The 15,495-nt window shown below is 35.1% G+C and overlaps 1 protein-coding gene across 1 annotated transcript in view; it reads left to right on the top strand.

Annotated features, from left to right (window-relative positions):
* ROBO1 (roundabout guidance receptor 1) overlaps nt 1-14,887 on the top strand; it is a 196,521-nt gene extending 181,634 nt beyond the window's left edge. Inside the window, exons 27-29 of the mRNA XM_015824119.1 lie at nt 5,674-5,982; nt 8,267-8,460; nt 11,707-14,887. Of these exons, the coding sequence (XP_015679605.1) occupies nt 5,674-5,982; nt 8,267-8,460; nt 11,707-11,721 (518 nt within the window). The 3' untranslated portion in view covers nt 11,722-14,887. The remainder of the gene's footprint in view (nt 1-5,673; nt 5,983-8,266; nt 8,461-11,706) is intronic.
* The last annotated feature ends 608 nt before the right edge of the window (nt 14,888-15,495 follow it).

Here is a 15,495-nt window from a genome sequence, read left to right as displayed (position 1 = left end):
GTGATTCCTGCCACTTGACTGAAAAATGTAATACAAAGCTCACAGCATGATGAGCAAAAGTAATTTTGCAATGAGTGGTTGTCCCTGTTAGTCTCTGTACTTCACACTAAGTATTTTCTCTCACTAACATGTGTCTGATATTAGACTACATTAAACACAGGCATGATCCATTTGCACCTGGTTCATTTGGCTTCTACCCAGACTTCCTTTGTCATTGAGACTGAATGTCCAAAATTTATCTTATACCAAGAAATTACTAAGGCAGTTTTCTACATTTTTTGTTTATTAGTTTTTGTTTTCTCTTTAAGTGAAATATATAAATCTCAAAAATGTACCAGGAAGATTAAATTCATGGAAGTTCTGTAATGACCTTTTACAGGAATTTATAGATACTTTAACTGATTTTATTAGTTTCCCATGAGTGTTTCAGTGTGAGAAATCAACTAAGCATAACACCTTGACATGAAAATATTTGCGCTGGGAGAATGCTGAATAAGAAATATTTCCAAGAGCATTATAAAATTATTTTTGTCTAATAAAATAAACAGTGATAAGATTCATGTAGTGCCACTATTTTTTAAAAAATGTACACTTTTTTAGACTACTGTATACTTCTGTGGAGTAAAACTAAAACTAGCCTCTAATATATATGCTGCATCACCAATAAGACCATCTACTTATTGAGTACATTATGCAATTGGACATGAATGTGCTTGTTCTGTAATGTAGTCTAGAACATGATAAACAAGAGTAAAATGTTATTAGATTTGCCATCTTATTGCAATTTCTTATTTGAAATTCAGATCAGTGTATTATCAAATACATGCTTGAAAATCAAATATGCATAGAATGTATTATACAACATAAAGTGCTGTTGTAAAATCAGGCCAAGACTAATTTAACACTCCATTTTTCTTTAGGATACCAGTTTTCCTAGAAAAGACATTAGACATGATAACTAGCCCACAATGTTTTATCTTTCTCCTTAGTCTCTTTCTAAAAATGTGAATCATGCTGGTTACTATCCTTTCCTCTGACATTAATCCTGACTTGAGAGACTAATGTTGCACTCACCCCAAAGGAGCCGCTGATGATCAGGTCTTTTTGACCTGCTTTTCCAATGACCAGCCCTCCGGCCCAAACACATCGATCTACCATATAGGATTTGTTATGCTTTAATTAAAATAATATTCCTCTCTAGCCAGAGGTGACAAATCAGGAAGTTGCAGCTGGATCAGGAACACAGCCACTTCTGAGCTTCATCTGGAGCTGGATTATGATTGTTCACCTCTCTTACAGTAGCAGGAATCCAGTCCACAGTCCAGAATGACATAACAATTCTTTTCCTCCAAAACACACTGTCTCTCCCTGCTCCTTTCAGTCTTTTTTTCACCTTTTTTTTAGTTCCTATCCCCCCCCCCAGGGGCTGTCTCTTCCTGTCTCAGAAAAGAGAAAAGAAAAGCAGAATGTTTCTGGACTGAAGACGGAAAGGGAAGGAGAATTAAATAATTAACCTACACAGACATTTTGTTCCTGAAGGTCAGGGTCAGATGGTTTCTTCAAGACTTGGAAGAGAAAGAAGATAGGAGACTATTGCTTTGCAGTAGTCTTTGCCTGGGTGTGCTCACTTCGTTATTTGGCTTGCTAAAATCACAGTTGTCCAGGAATCAGGGACTCAGATCAGTTCAAAGGGTGAATACTATGTATATCTTTTTGTCTGATTCTGGAATCAGCTAATAGGTGAAGACAGCACCAAGGATCCAAGACAATTGTTCCTCTAAAATCTAGGAAGCCATTGTACTAAGTGATTTGGTTCAGCTCCTGACTGTATTATGCATCCAGACCATTGGAAGACCCTAACAGACTTCAATTCAGATTTCCTGGGCTAAAATCCATTCTGGGTTGGTGGGTCTGGCTTCAGACTGCTCAAATCTGGCTTCAAAGGTGGTAAAGAGGTAATGCCCCCCACCAAGGCAAAACATTTGCAAGTGAGGGAGAAAGCTCTCTAAAGTTCAGCTCTGGAAATAAATAAAGAGGAGATGAGATGAGTGGGGGTTTCCTTCTTTTGTATACGTGTGCCTTGAGATGCAAGTATTAACAAGTGCAGATAGACCTTTTGAGAAATAGAAAAGACAAAAATAGCAGAGTCGAATGAAAGAGATTGTGAAAGAAGCAAAAAGCAGGAAAGGTTGACCCAGGTGACTCTGTTGGGTTAAAGGCTTTCCTCCTAGCCTGAATAAAACAGTTATTCAAAGCTTTATGGCTCTGAAAAGATTTTCCAGGCTTCTTTTAATTAACATTCTAAGGAATAGCAGGTAGATATGCCTATTGGTCTAACAAAGGAAAGTTGTAGGATGAGTTTATATTTCTGTCAATACTTTTCTAAACAGATATCTTTTTGCAACATCTGTCACTGGTAATAAATACCAATCAATCTATACTATACATCCTAATCAAGGATGACTATACAGTTTTATTTCAGAAAAATCTTTCTTGAGTGATTTTTAACATAATTTTTACTGGAAACATGTAATGCAAGGTCCTCATGAAAAGCGCTGTTGAAGGCATCTTGCTTTTCTTCAAAATACTTGGATCCTTTTCCCAACCAGATATGCCCACCAAACTCTTTCTAGTAAATAAGTGTGTTAATTCTACTGTAGAAGGATACTGTCCGCTGCAACCAGAAGTTTTGGCTATCTTAATCTCAGTAAGACTACTAGCTTTAATGGCAAATTACTGAAGTGTAATATATTGAATATTGAAACAGTGTGACTGTACTTCAGAACTTTCAGGGATTTAATCAGGTGCCACAGTGCACCATTCATTACTACTTAATAGCAATCCCACCATCCGCAGTACTATTGGTACTAAATGTAATTGCCTATTATACTATTTCAGGGTGTAATTTTTAGTGTTTGTTTTTTTGTGCCAAATGGAAGATCAGATTGCATGAAATATTGAAACTAAGCATTAGTTGAAACACAATAGCACACAATACCCAGAATCCCAGGAAAGACCTTTTGAAGCTCTGCAAGACCACTACTGAGTAGTGTGATAGCTGTTTATATGGATGTGTTGGCCGTTTATAGATGTGGTGATCAAGTCTTGTTTTAAAGCAGCTATTTCATATTATCTTACCTTCTGACTGAAGGCATGACTATTTGCAGCAGGGGCTTACATCTGAAATATTTTAAATAGCTATTTACGTTTCCTTCGTTCAATTTACAACAGAATAGTTAGACTGATTTTCTTTCTCCAGAATTAATTTTCCCATGGTCCTTATATGCTCCCATGTACAATTTTGTTGAAAATTTCAGTTCTTTTTTTCTAAATGTACATATAGAAGATTTTCCCTGTAGGACATGCTATCACACAGAACCGTTTAATTGTTTTTCTTAAGCAAGCAGCAATATGCAGACATGAATAAATGAAATAGTTGAACGCAGCTGACCTTTTCCAGTTACCTCTGAGTTCCATATATTGGTTTGATGTCACTCTGTGATTTATTTTTTATTTCTCACCATGGAGGCCTCCATTTTCTTTTTTAATAACTAAGTGTGCCTGTTTGCTGCAGATGAAGCAGATTGATTCTGGATTTTCTCTGTGAGTTGAGCTGTTAAATAAATACCACAGGGGTGAAATAGTGTTGACCTCTGAAAAGTTTCCTTTTTTATTTGAAGAATTCCTCTCAGCAAGGAATGATGTGTTGTAATGAATGTTTCTCTAACTTCTCTGCAGTTTTGATAAAAGCTTTCTGTAAACAACATAACTCTTTATGCCAATTATTACTAGCATATATCAATTGTTGTTGTTGTTGTTGTTGTTGTTGTTATTATTATTATTATTATTATTATTATTATTATTATTCAAAATATGTTAATACTGAATTACTTTCCTCTTAAATTGATTCAGCATTTTATTATGTTTCTTCCTAACATATGGTTAGTTACATTCTAGAGTAAAAGAATAATTGTTATGTAACTGAATTTTACAACTTTATTTTGTAACTAAATTATATAGAACATGCAAGTGCTACCACAGATTAGCCGACAGATGAATGTTCTCATGACCTTTTATGTATTTTGAGAGCACCACTCATTAACGTGTGAGAGAATAGCCTATAAAGGACAGAATCTAAATTTACAGTATGGGTAGGTCAGTATAAGGCAAGGCACTTTAAGCACCAATTCAAAACGGTGCTCTTCTGAAGATTTAGGGTACAATGTTTTTAATGGCTGTATAACTGAGTTACCCTTAAGTTGGCAAATGTAGGTTGTTATCCCATTTATGGTAGGCAATAGCTGAGGGACACTAATATTCAATTATTACCACTTAGTATTACCAACAACAAAGCTAGCAGAAGTGATAGTATTCCAGCTGAGCTATTTAAAATATAAAAGATGATGCTATTAAAGTGCTGCACTCAATATGCCAACAAATTTGGAAAGCTCAACAATGGCCACAGGATTAAGAAAGGTCAGTTTACATTCCAATTCTAAAGAAAGGCAATGCCAATGAATGTTCAAATTACCATACAATTTCACTCATTTCACTTGCTAACAAGGTTATGCTTAAAATCCTACAAGCTAGGCTTCAGCAGTATGCAAACTGAGAACTACCAGAAGTACAAGTTGGTTCAAAGAGGCAGAGGAACTAGAGATCAAATTGCCAACATTCGCTGGAGAAAGGAAAGGAGTTCCAGAATAACATCTACTTCTGCTTCATTGACTATGCTAAAACCTTTGATTGTCTGCTGTACAACAAACTATGGCAAGTTCTTAAAGAGATGAGACTGCCAGACCACCTCCCTGNTGGAGGCTCCAGCTAGTTCAGAATGCGGCCGCGCGGGGGATCCTGGGGGCCTCTAGATACTCCCATGTAACACCTCTCCTGCGCGAGCTGCACTGGCTGCCTGTGGCCTTCCGGGTGCGCTTCAAGGTGTTAGTAACAACCTTTAAAGCGCTCCGTGGCAATGGACCTAGGTATTTGCAAGACCGCCTCCTACCAAACATCTCCCTTCGACCAGTCCGCTCCCACAGAGTGGGCCTCCTTAGGGTGCCGTCGGCCAGACAATGCCGGCTGGCGACCCCCAGGGGGAGAGCCTGCCCTCTCTGTGGCACCTCCTGCCCTCTGGAATGACCTACCCCCCCCGACCTACGTACAGTTGCGGAACTGCGCCTTTTTCGCCGAGCCCTGAAGGCCCATCTATTCCGTGCGGCCGGCCTGGCGTAGTTTGATTATGTTTTAGTGGGGGTTTTGTATGGGGTATTTTTAGAGCAGGCCTGTTATTTAATTTGATTTTGGAACAGAAATTTGTGTATATTTATCGTGGTTTTTATTATCGCCTGTTCACCGCCCTGAGTCCCGTAAGGGAGATAGGGCGGTATATAAATTCAATAAATAATAATAATAAAATTGTTTAATTAATATGTAATTATTAAAATTCAGTTATATATACGTGTGTGTGTGTGTGTGTGTGCGTGCGCGTGTGTGTGTGTATAAATGTATTTTTAAAGACTATGACTGTTTAAAGTACATGACATTCATAATCTGCAACTGTAGTTTTACAAACCTAAAGCAAATATTTGAATTGATCCTAGGTGAGGCATGCTTAATAAATGTGTTCTTAGAATTTGCTATATTGAATAATTTTCCCTTTTCTCCCATTTGTAGATCTGCCACCCCCACCAGTGCCACCTCCAGCTATAAAATCTCCTACCGCCCAGTCCAAATCTCAAGTGGATATACGGCCTGTGATGTTGCCAAAGTTGTCCTCTATAGAACCAAGAACAGAAAGAGCAGTTGAAAGAAAAGGAATAGGCTATAAGGGAAAAGAAGGCTCTGATGGCTGTCAGCATTCTGATATGTGGACATGTTCAGGGGAGCGTAGAGAATTACAGGAACAGCAAATTGATAGCAAGTTAAGAGGAAACAAACCAGCAAGACGAGATGGCACACCAGCAAAAACACATCTTCTCCCAGGTGAATTAATACATTGATTTTATTTCCAATATTTATGAATGGCTATGTTGTATGTTATCACATAGACACTAAAACATATTTCACACTGACATACAACTTTCTAGGTGAATTATGCATAGCACAATATCTTAAATCTTAAATTATATAATAGTACAAAATACTATTCAATAGGAAAGAAATCCCTTATGAATCCTAATTTTCTCTTAGATTATCTCTATGAGTTATCTGTAACACAAGTTCCTATTTTCCCGACTTCTTTAAAAGCAATCATATTCCTAGAAGCAAAAAAAACAAGAAAACAAAGCACTAAAGCAGATTCAGCCCTTTGGTAACAATGTGTTAGGATAACAAAATGAGAGTTATTTATCGTGCACCTAAGTGGATAATGAAGACAACAAATATTGAACAAGGAAATCATTGATAAGTCATGTTAAGCCAGCCTGTTTTTCTAGAGCAATCAGTAAGGTCTACAGCAAAAATCTCTACAGTCCTCAGTATGTTATCCTATATCCAGGCCAGCTCTTGATATCAGTTAACTTGAACATGAAACAACATAGTAGAAATTGAGTAAATTAGATAAATGAACACCAAAGCAAGAGGTATGTGACAATGGGTTAGGATGAAGAGAAGTCATTAGGAAGTTATTTCACTATTTTGTACTTTTGCTTTACAATTTAGATATTAGTAGCAAAAAGCAGGTGGCAAAACTTGCTACTGAATTTGAAAGCACTGTTAATGATTAATTTATTATCTTCTAAAACAATCTTTAAAATATTAGGGAAAAACTCTGTGCATTGATTAATGATTCATAGAATTGTTGAGTTAGAAACTTCACAATGTATATCTTTCTTAGTCCATGTATTTATGTCACTAATAAAGCTTCACTTCATAAAACTAATCCTAACCAACATCCATCTAAATATCTGTTTGAATCACTGTATTTAAGATAAAATGACAGTTATGGAAGTCTGAAAACTAAGTAAGGTTTAGATTGACAACTATGCATTGTAAAATATGAGGCAGCACATATTTTTATTCAATAAATATTCAAATTTTGAATTCAAATTCCATTCTCTAATATGAATAGCTGTTAGTAGCCAGCTATTGCAAATACTGAGATAAATAGGTTACTGATCTCAGATTATAAATATTCAGAGGTATAAATATATATTACTTAGGATACACATACACAGAAAGACAAACATTATTTCCCCTCACATTTTCTCTCTCTCCCTGACACACAAAGACAACCCATTTTCAGAGAAAAATATCACAGGGTCACTATGTTGATATTGTTTTTGCTATTGTGAATGAGGGGATAGGTGTGTTACTATTCCTTAACAGATGGAATATCCCGTCACCACCGCTTGGATACCGTGCCCACGGTCTCCGTCGTGAGTCTCGGGAGAGACACCCGTGCACACGGCAGCGGGGTCAGGATCCGGAAGTCGACCCAAAATATTTTGGAAAAGCGAAATCCGGAGGCGGCGGTACACGTTTTTTTTTTTTTTTGGTTAAATCAGTCAATTTCAACTTCTCACAGGAAAAAAAAGTTCTTGCAAAGTTGGAATTGATTGATTGAACTTTTTAGTCCCACCCAGTCTGCCGTTACCACTGCAGCCATGCCCACCCAATGGGCCACACCCACCCGGCACTCGACGATGCATAAGTGGGTTTTGGGTTGCAGTTTGGGCACTCAGTCTCTAAAAGGTTCGCCATCACTGTTATAGGGGTAGCGCTTGTTGCAGTGATGTAATCTCAAACTCCGATGTATGGCTCAGTCTTTTTTCACTGGTGACACACTGCTTTATCCCAGGGTGCAGTACTATATCATCTAGGCCACATTATGTCAAGAGCTCAAATTGCCTCAAGTGCAAGAGGTCAACCAACAGAAATGCCTGCCATATCACAGAAAATTTACCAAACATGCTACAGAATTCAGCAGGATTCTGATCAACATGACCAAAATAAAATTGAGTATACCTCTAGAACTCCGTAGATTAGAACAGAGCAACCAAGCATGCTATTCTGTGGAGTCCTTGAAGCTATCTACACAATTAGATAACAATGCACTGAATATGTTACCTAGTCAGGCAGTGAAACATCTACAGTTCAAGCACAATTGTTTTTTAAAAAATATAGTCTGTAATGTCCATTTTTTTGTTCCAAATTTATCCCCTCCTGGCCCCTTGTACAGGTTGAACAAAGCAGAATTTGAAAACACATTGTGGGTATGTGAGCATTTTATATAAGGCATTACTAACATATGTACATATCTTTTTAGAGGATATTTTGCCATACTGTAGACCAACATTTCCAACATCTAATACCAGAGATCCCAGTTCCTCAAGCTCTATGTCATCCAGAGGATCAGGAAGTAAACAAAAGGCAGAGCAAGCAAATTTAAGTCGAAGGAATATTGCAGAAATGCAGGTATTTGGAACTTATGAGCAAGGAGAAGATGAAGATGATTTGCAGGTAATATGAGTTTCAGTAATTAGTAGAAATATGAAAATCTTTGTGGAAACCTAAAAGTTTATCCTCCAAGCTGGACATTCTTTAATTTATAGTTTAAAGAATTATAGAGTTATAGTAGAAAAACTATAATTACAGTTGTACTATAGCTTCATATTTAATCCCCAGTAAATCTATAAAATTTTGGACTTCTTTACAGGCTTTGCTTTTTATTATCAATATATGATATAAAGTCTGAAATGTATAATTATGTATCAAATAATCATAAAAAACAAGACATCGAAGACCTTTTAAATGTAAATATTATATTAAAGCCATAATAACGATGAAGTAATTATTGTACTCGCTGATTAAAAGAATCATTTGAAAACAAAAATCTAATTACAGGTAATTCCTTGACTTATGACCACAATTGAATCCAAAATTTCTGTTGATAAATGAAACATTTGTTAACTGAATTTTGCTCCATTTACAACCTTTCTTGCCACAGTTGTTAAGTGAATTATTGCAGTTGTTAAATCAGTAACATGGCTGTTAAGTAGTTGGCTTGCTTCCCCATTGATTTTGCTTGTCAGAAGGTCACAAAAAGTGATCACATGATTCCAGGACCCTGCAACAGCCATAAATATGAGTCAGTTTCCAAGCATCTGAATTTTGATCAGATGAGTATGGAGTGGCCACAATGGTCATAAGTGTGAAAAATAGTCATAACTCACTTTTTTCGGACTTCTAATGAAGACATGGCCAGCACCTGATATGCCTAGAAAATCTCTTCTTTCTGGACTGTCGTTTTTCCAACTTAACAACAGAAGGAACAGGCTTCCTCTCGTTCATTTGACACTCCTGGATTAGAGAGAGTCCCAGAATAACAGCAACAGTCTGCAAGCAGTTTTAGAAGCCGTGCTTCAAAATAGCTGGTGAGCTGAAGCTGGAGGGGGGGCGCGGCTGAAATCATTGTTGGATAAAACAGGCATTTTGGAATTTATTTTTCAAATGGGCGATAAGCTGTACACTTCATTTTTTAATCAATTTATGAGACTATTATCTTTATGAGCTAAAAGAGGCTGTCTTTAGTTACAGCTTACCATTCCTTTCAAAAAGGAAGAGGGTTTCTGGAGGCAGCCAAAACAGGAAGCGTGGAGTATTTTTTCTTTTGAGATATAAGGATAAAAGTTGTGGTGTTTAATTTACTACTTTTAAAATAATCTGTAGGCCTGTATTGTGTTGTGGTGGTGGTTGAAATTTTCCGATTTTCATGAACTCTGATTGGCTAAAAAAAAAAAAAAGGAAAGGGAAAAAACAAAAAATAAAGAAATAAATAACGTTTTTTGACCACTATAGGGAGCTAGTGATGTTTAACTCTGAGTTGGAGTCTGTCATCAGGGAAATTCTCAAAAATTAGTAATACCATAAATCACTTATGGTTCAAAGATGGTAAATATACAGAGGATATTAAAAAGAATATTATCAACCCACTGTGTCCATCCTACAAATACAGGACAATACAAGTAACTAACTGTACCTTTGGAATATAAATCTGATACCAGTTTCTATTATGATGATGATGGCTTGAATATTAATCCTCCCAGTGCAACTGAAACAAGACTGTCAAGTAAATTCACAACTCTTAAGAGGTCAAGTCTTGGATTTTTTACTCATGGATACTAACAAGGTCCAGAACTCTTTGAGAAAAAAAGATACGATAGACATCTTAGAGATGGAAACTTCATTCTGTGAGGATTTGCTCCAAGTTAATCTACAATGTCTAACATAACAATCTTGGGACATTTTTTATGGATATAAATAAGGCTGAGAACTTCAGGAAGAAAAGAGATTTGATGGTCACCCTTGAGAAGAAAAGGATTTCATTCTATGAAGACAAGCTGGATGGAGTGACTTAAATTTAATGATTTAATTAGTTAGGATGGATTTTTATAAGTTTGATATATGAATTGAAAGAAAGCATTAAGATAGCTTCATATGTATAAAATGAGTTTATAAATGCATGTCCTCTTTTTTTTATGTAATGCTGTGACAGCTCTAATGTGGTTTTGTGTTTTGGGTTCTGGGTTTAAAATGAGGTTTCCCCCCCCCCTTTATATATAATACTTGAATATTATTTGAAGTTAGTAAAATATCCAAACTAGAAAAAGTGTTTTCTCCCTTTAGGAGAAAAACAAACAAACAAATAAAGTGAAATTATATAGAGCAGTGATGGCAAACCTTTTAGAGACTGAGTGCCCAAACTGCAACCCAAAACCCACTTATGCATCGTCAAGTGCCGGGTGGGTGTGGCCCATTGGGTGGGTGTGGCCCATTGGGTGGGCATGGCTGCGGTGGTAATGGCAGACTGGGTGGAACTAAAAAGTTCAATCAATCAATTCCAACTTTGCAAGATCTTTTTTTTTTCCTGCGAGAAGTTGAAATTGACTGAACCTTTTTTTTTTTTTTGCACATGGCGGCGGAGACCTAAAGCGAAAAGGTTTTATAAAACCCAGCTGAAGGCCTAAGACTGGGGCGACATTGTGCGTGCCCACAGAGAGGACTCTGAGTGCCGCCTCTGACACCCATGCCATAGGTTCTCCACCACTGATATAGAGGATTCCCTTAACATGAATTATGATAAAGATTAATGAGTCAATATAAGTATATATTATTCCCCACAGCCAAGAGAAGCAGCGATGGTCAAACTAATTCTTTTATCCAAAGAAGAGAATATATCTAATCCTGTTTCTATTTTGAAATTGCTTCCAGATTTTGTGCTTGCAATGAAAAAATAAATGAAATCTTGATTTTGATTTTGCTAATTGAATAGGTTTATTGTTATAGAAATGATTTGTACAAACTGTTGTGTAAAAGTAAAAAGTTGCGATTGTAATGTTGTTATCCTCTACTGTGCTCAGGAAAGTCGGCAGTTGGTGTCTTTTTCCTTTCTTTTCCCCCTTTACATTATCTTTTTTCTCTCCCCCTTCTCCTAGTTTTCTATTACTTTTTTAATTTTATATTTTGATAAACCAATAAAACTGTAAAAAAATAATTTGCTTTTTTCAGTGATGTTATAACTTTAAATGGTCACTAAATGAACTGTTGTAAGTCAAGGACTTTCTGTATTTAAAAGAATTTTTAAAACATACATAATGTTTTGACTGCTTCTTATATTTGATTTTTTTATACATACAGTTTCTGAAATGGGGCATAAAAATACTTCGGGAAATATAATGCATAGTAATTTTTGTTATTGCTTTACAGGAGACCGAAAGCTGAAGAAGAGATGTACTGTAACACATTTCTGAAACTTAATCACAAAGATATCACTTAAGATGCCTCAAGTCTGATGATATTTGATGCCAGAAAGAATAATGTTCAGTGCAATCAGAACGAACACTTTTTCATGTTTTTGTCTTATTGTCAGAATCTTTATTTTAAAGCTCTTTTAAAATCTAATTATTAATATCCCATGTTTATTTTAGGTAATGGAGAGGGTGTTTGATCTGTCCATGAGACCAATTAAGCTGCTTTTTTTTGGTGCTATGTTTTTGGATAAAAAAGAAAGTTATTGTTTTCTTTCATTGGAAACAAAGCTGTACAACATAGAGAGGTCACCAATTGCATTTATAAACCCTTATAAAAGGAGTAGTCAACCTGATACTTTCCAGATGTTTTAGATTAAAACTCCCATAAACCAATAGTTAAGAATTATGGGTAGTATTATCAAAATTCATGAGGGTACCAGGTTCTCCCTACCTGGTATAAACTGTCACTGATAAACCAATAAAACGTTGCAAGTAATTACATCTATGCAGAAGACACTATGTTATTATTGCTGTCTGTAGCATTGTACTATTTTCCACCAGTCATATCCCTTTGTTATCAAAATACAAATTTATTCAATTTGGATTATGGTGGCATATAGTGTAAATACATAAACATTCAAATTGCTTTAGTAATTTAATTTGTCTAGAGTCTAAGCCATTTAATCATTGCATTCTTTACTGCAAGTGTTCTTTAGGATAGGAGGAAAGCATGTCAGTGAGACCTTGGCAGTTATGTTATAATTTAAGTTTATCAGAAAAGTCAAGCAGTTGTTGGCCTCAATTAAAATAAATAATTTTAAAATAATTTTAAAAAGCAATGGACATTTTAAACTATCATTGAGAAAGATATCAACCTAACTGGCCCAAATCTCAGACCTCTACTTTATAGTGTCAATTTACCTTAAATAAAAAAAAGTGCCACTTAATGGTTGTTTGGTTCATGGGGTTTCTTTGGGGGAGGGTTTGTTTAATTTTTTTTTAATGCACTGTTTTATCTTTTTTTTTTTTTGGTTTTAAAAGCACAATCACTAAACTTTATTTGTAAAACATTGTAACTATTAATAGTTTTTGTCTTACTGTAAGATGCTAAGACTTTGTGTTCTTTTTTCATACTTTGTTAATGCTCTGTGTTTGTATTGGAAATATTTGAATGCTTCACAGATGTTAAAGGTAGCAAAGCTTAAGAATGGACCAGAAGCAGAACTTTATATCATCTTAAGAATTTTAAATTCTTGAGTTTGTGGTGGCTTATCTTGACATTGAATTTCCACAGAAACAGAAATAGAGCCATTAGTTCCTTTTGAAATTACAGGATGATGTCCTCTGTAGATTTTTATTATCTTTTTTGTAATTATAAATATATTTTTTGTCATCAATGCTAATGGAAAACTGTGTATTTGTTTATGGACAATTTTCAGGCCTAGCCTCATCAGGAAAAAATAAAAAAATAATACTTTGGTATTTACTGAGGGCTAAAAATAATTCATTTAGTCAATTTTTAAGAAAAAGTTACATTAAAAGAGTGCAGTACTGAGGGAACAACCCATGTGATCGTTTTTCATTATGTTCATGTAAAAAAAGACCATATTTTAGCCATAATTTTGCATACCAAGGAATCAGTAATCATAAAAACAATTTTTGTCACATTATTTATTAAAAACATTCTCAATTACATCATTTTCTTGTCAAGATCTGTTTTCTCCAGAATTTCCTTAAAAGCATTCTTATTGTATTATTGGATACAAAATAAAATAGTCATTTTCATTGTGAATCAAACAAAAAAGATGTAATGTTATAAGCAACAAAATATTACAATTATATGCTCAGAAATTTCACAAAAGCTGACTTTACAACAATAAAGCTCAGTTGGGGATGATTTATTCTGGATTCTCTACCCAAAGGGCCAATTTACTCATATTGGATCCTTATTGGATCTATTAGTTCTAGGCCACCTAGAGATAAGTTTTATTGGCAAGATAAATTTTATTAAGTCTAGATGCAGAACTGAAAGCAGTCATTTGTAGTCCATCCTACAAATCTTCATTACTGGAAACTAGAATAAAAAAGTTTCCTGCAAGAATGCCTTATTTCTCACTGGCATTTAGTATGATTGATCACTAATTTTGAATGTTTCTGGGGTTTATTTTCAACAAATTTGAATATTTTTGGAATGGTTCTGGTTTGAATGTTCAATACAATATACAAAATGATGTTCTTAGAAATATTATTGGGAAATAATTTTGTTTGAGGGTACAACTAGTGGGTTTTCAGCCAGTGACCTGATCACCAGACATGTAACCAAGCAATTGATTTATGGCAGCCAGCTGATCAATCTGACCAACATGGACAAGATGTATGGGTTCCTCCTACTGTCTGCCATGAGAAAAAACTACCAGTTTCCAAAGTATGTGTCTTTTTTCTCAGTAATACTGTCTCAGATTGCTAATTCCCTGCCAGGAATAATGAGAAAGCAGTGATTTTGAAAATTTACTTGGAAAATTTTGCCATTCACTCCCAGTGGCCCTTCTACAATCAATTGAACAACCAAAAACCAATAATCTGTAAGGAGGTTGCTGGGACAGAAAGATATCTTTGTTTCCCATTCATAACATTGTTACCTGAACAATATTGTTTTGCAATTCCTGGTTATCATGCCTGGATTATATTGACTAGGATTGGTAATAGTTGGATTAGTATGGCTTTAAGACCAGGAAGAATTTATGTTTGTAGGAAGTAAGACTTAATTCTCTGACACTGTCCCAGGCTATTTCTGGCTCTGCATATCTCACACTACACACACAGACAAAAAAAGATGCTAATTTTATTGGAATTTTTGTGCCACACCTCTGTGCTTTAGAACCTACCATCAGTCCATAAAATATATAAAGGACACAGGAAAATAACATAAAAAATAAAGTTCTTACCCATCCCTTATCCCAGATCTATTATTGTTTCATTTACAACCATATCCATATTTGCTTCGTGCAGTTCATCTTTATTATTAAAGTAACAAAAGTGTACCTGCTTCCTTCAGACCTATACAGTTTTTCTTTGTCATTCTAGAAGATGACAAAGCTGAAGAAATAATCTTTGCTATTATTACGATTATTATTGCTATTTTATTTGCTGTTTGTATTGAAAATCTAGAAAAGTTAAATTTAAATTTTCATGTATTTGAATTTTTTTCATGATTCCAATAAAGAGCAATGCTGAATTTCAAGGTGGAAATTCTAGGCAATGAATTATTCCACTTCAGAAACAAATCCATATAATTCTGAATTAACAGTTTCCAGTGTCACAATAAAAACAGTACAGTCAGCACCTCATGGAATTTTATTAATGTTTTCTATCTCCTTTGTCTCTAATATGATCAGAGAGAGCAAAACAGTAACATGAAGATTGCCAAGAGAGAACTTGCTGGGAGCTTTTTAATCAATCAGCATTTGTAGAGAACTCTATGAAACAAAGCGATTTTTTTTAAAGTTCTCTTTTTAAAAAAAGAAAACTCTAGCAATTTCTAGAAATATAATTAACATCGTTATTGTTATTCTAATAATTTATCACAATATGTAATCATATTTGAGAAAGAGACATATTTCTTTTTTATATCTTATTTATTCCGAACTTTATGCCAAACTCTTGTCCTACCTCTTTTTTCCAAGGCCTGGTGACTTACACAGGGATCTCCATTTCATTTCCACAATAACAATCCTGCAGGATAGTT

This window comes from Protobothrops mucrosquamatus, unplaced genomic scaffold (assembly GCF_001527695.2).
Source record: "Protobothrops mucrosquamatus isolate PMUCROS unplaced genomic scaffold, P.Mucros_1.0 scaffold_185, whole genome shotgun sequence".
NCBI lineage: Eukaryota > Metazoa > Chordata > Lepidosauria > Squamata > Viperidae > Protobothrops > Protobothrops mucrosquamatus.
This window is presented reverse-complemented; position numbering and strand designations above follow the sequence as displayed.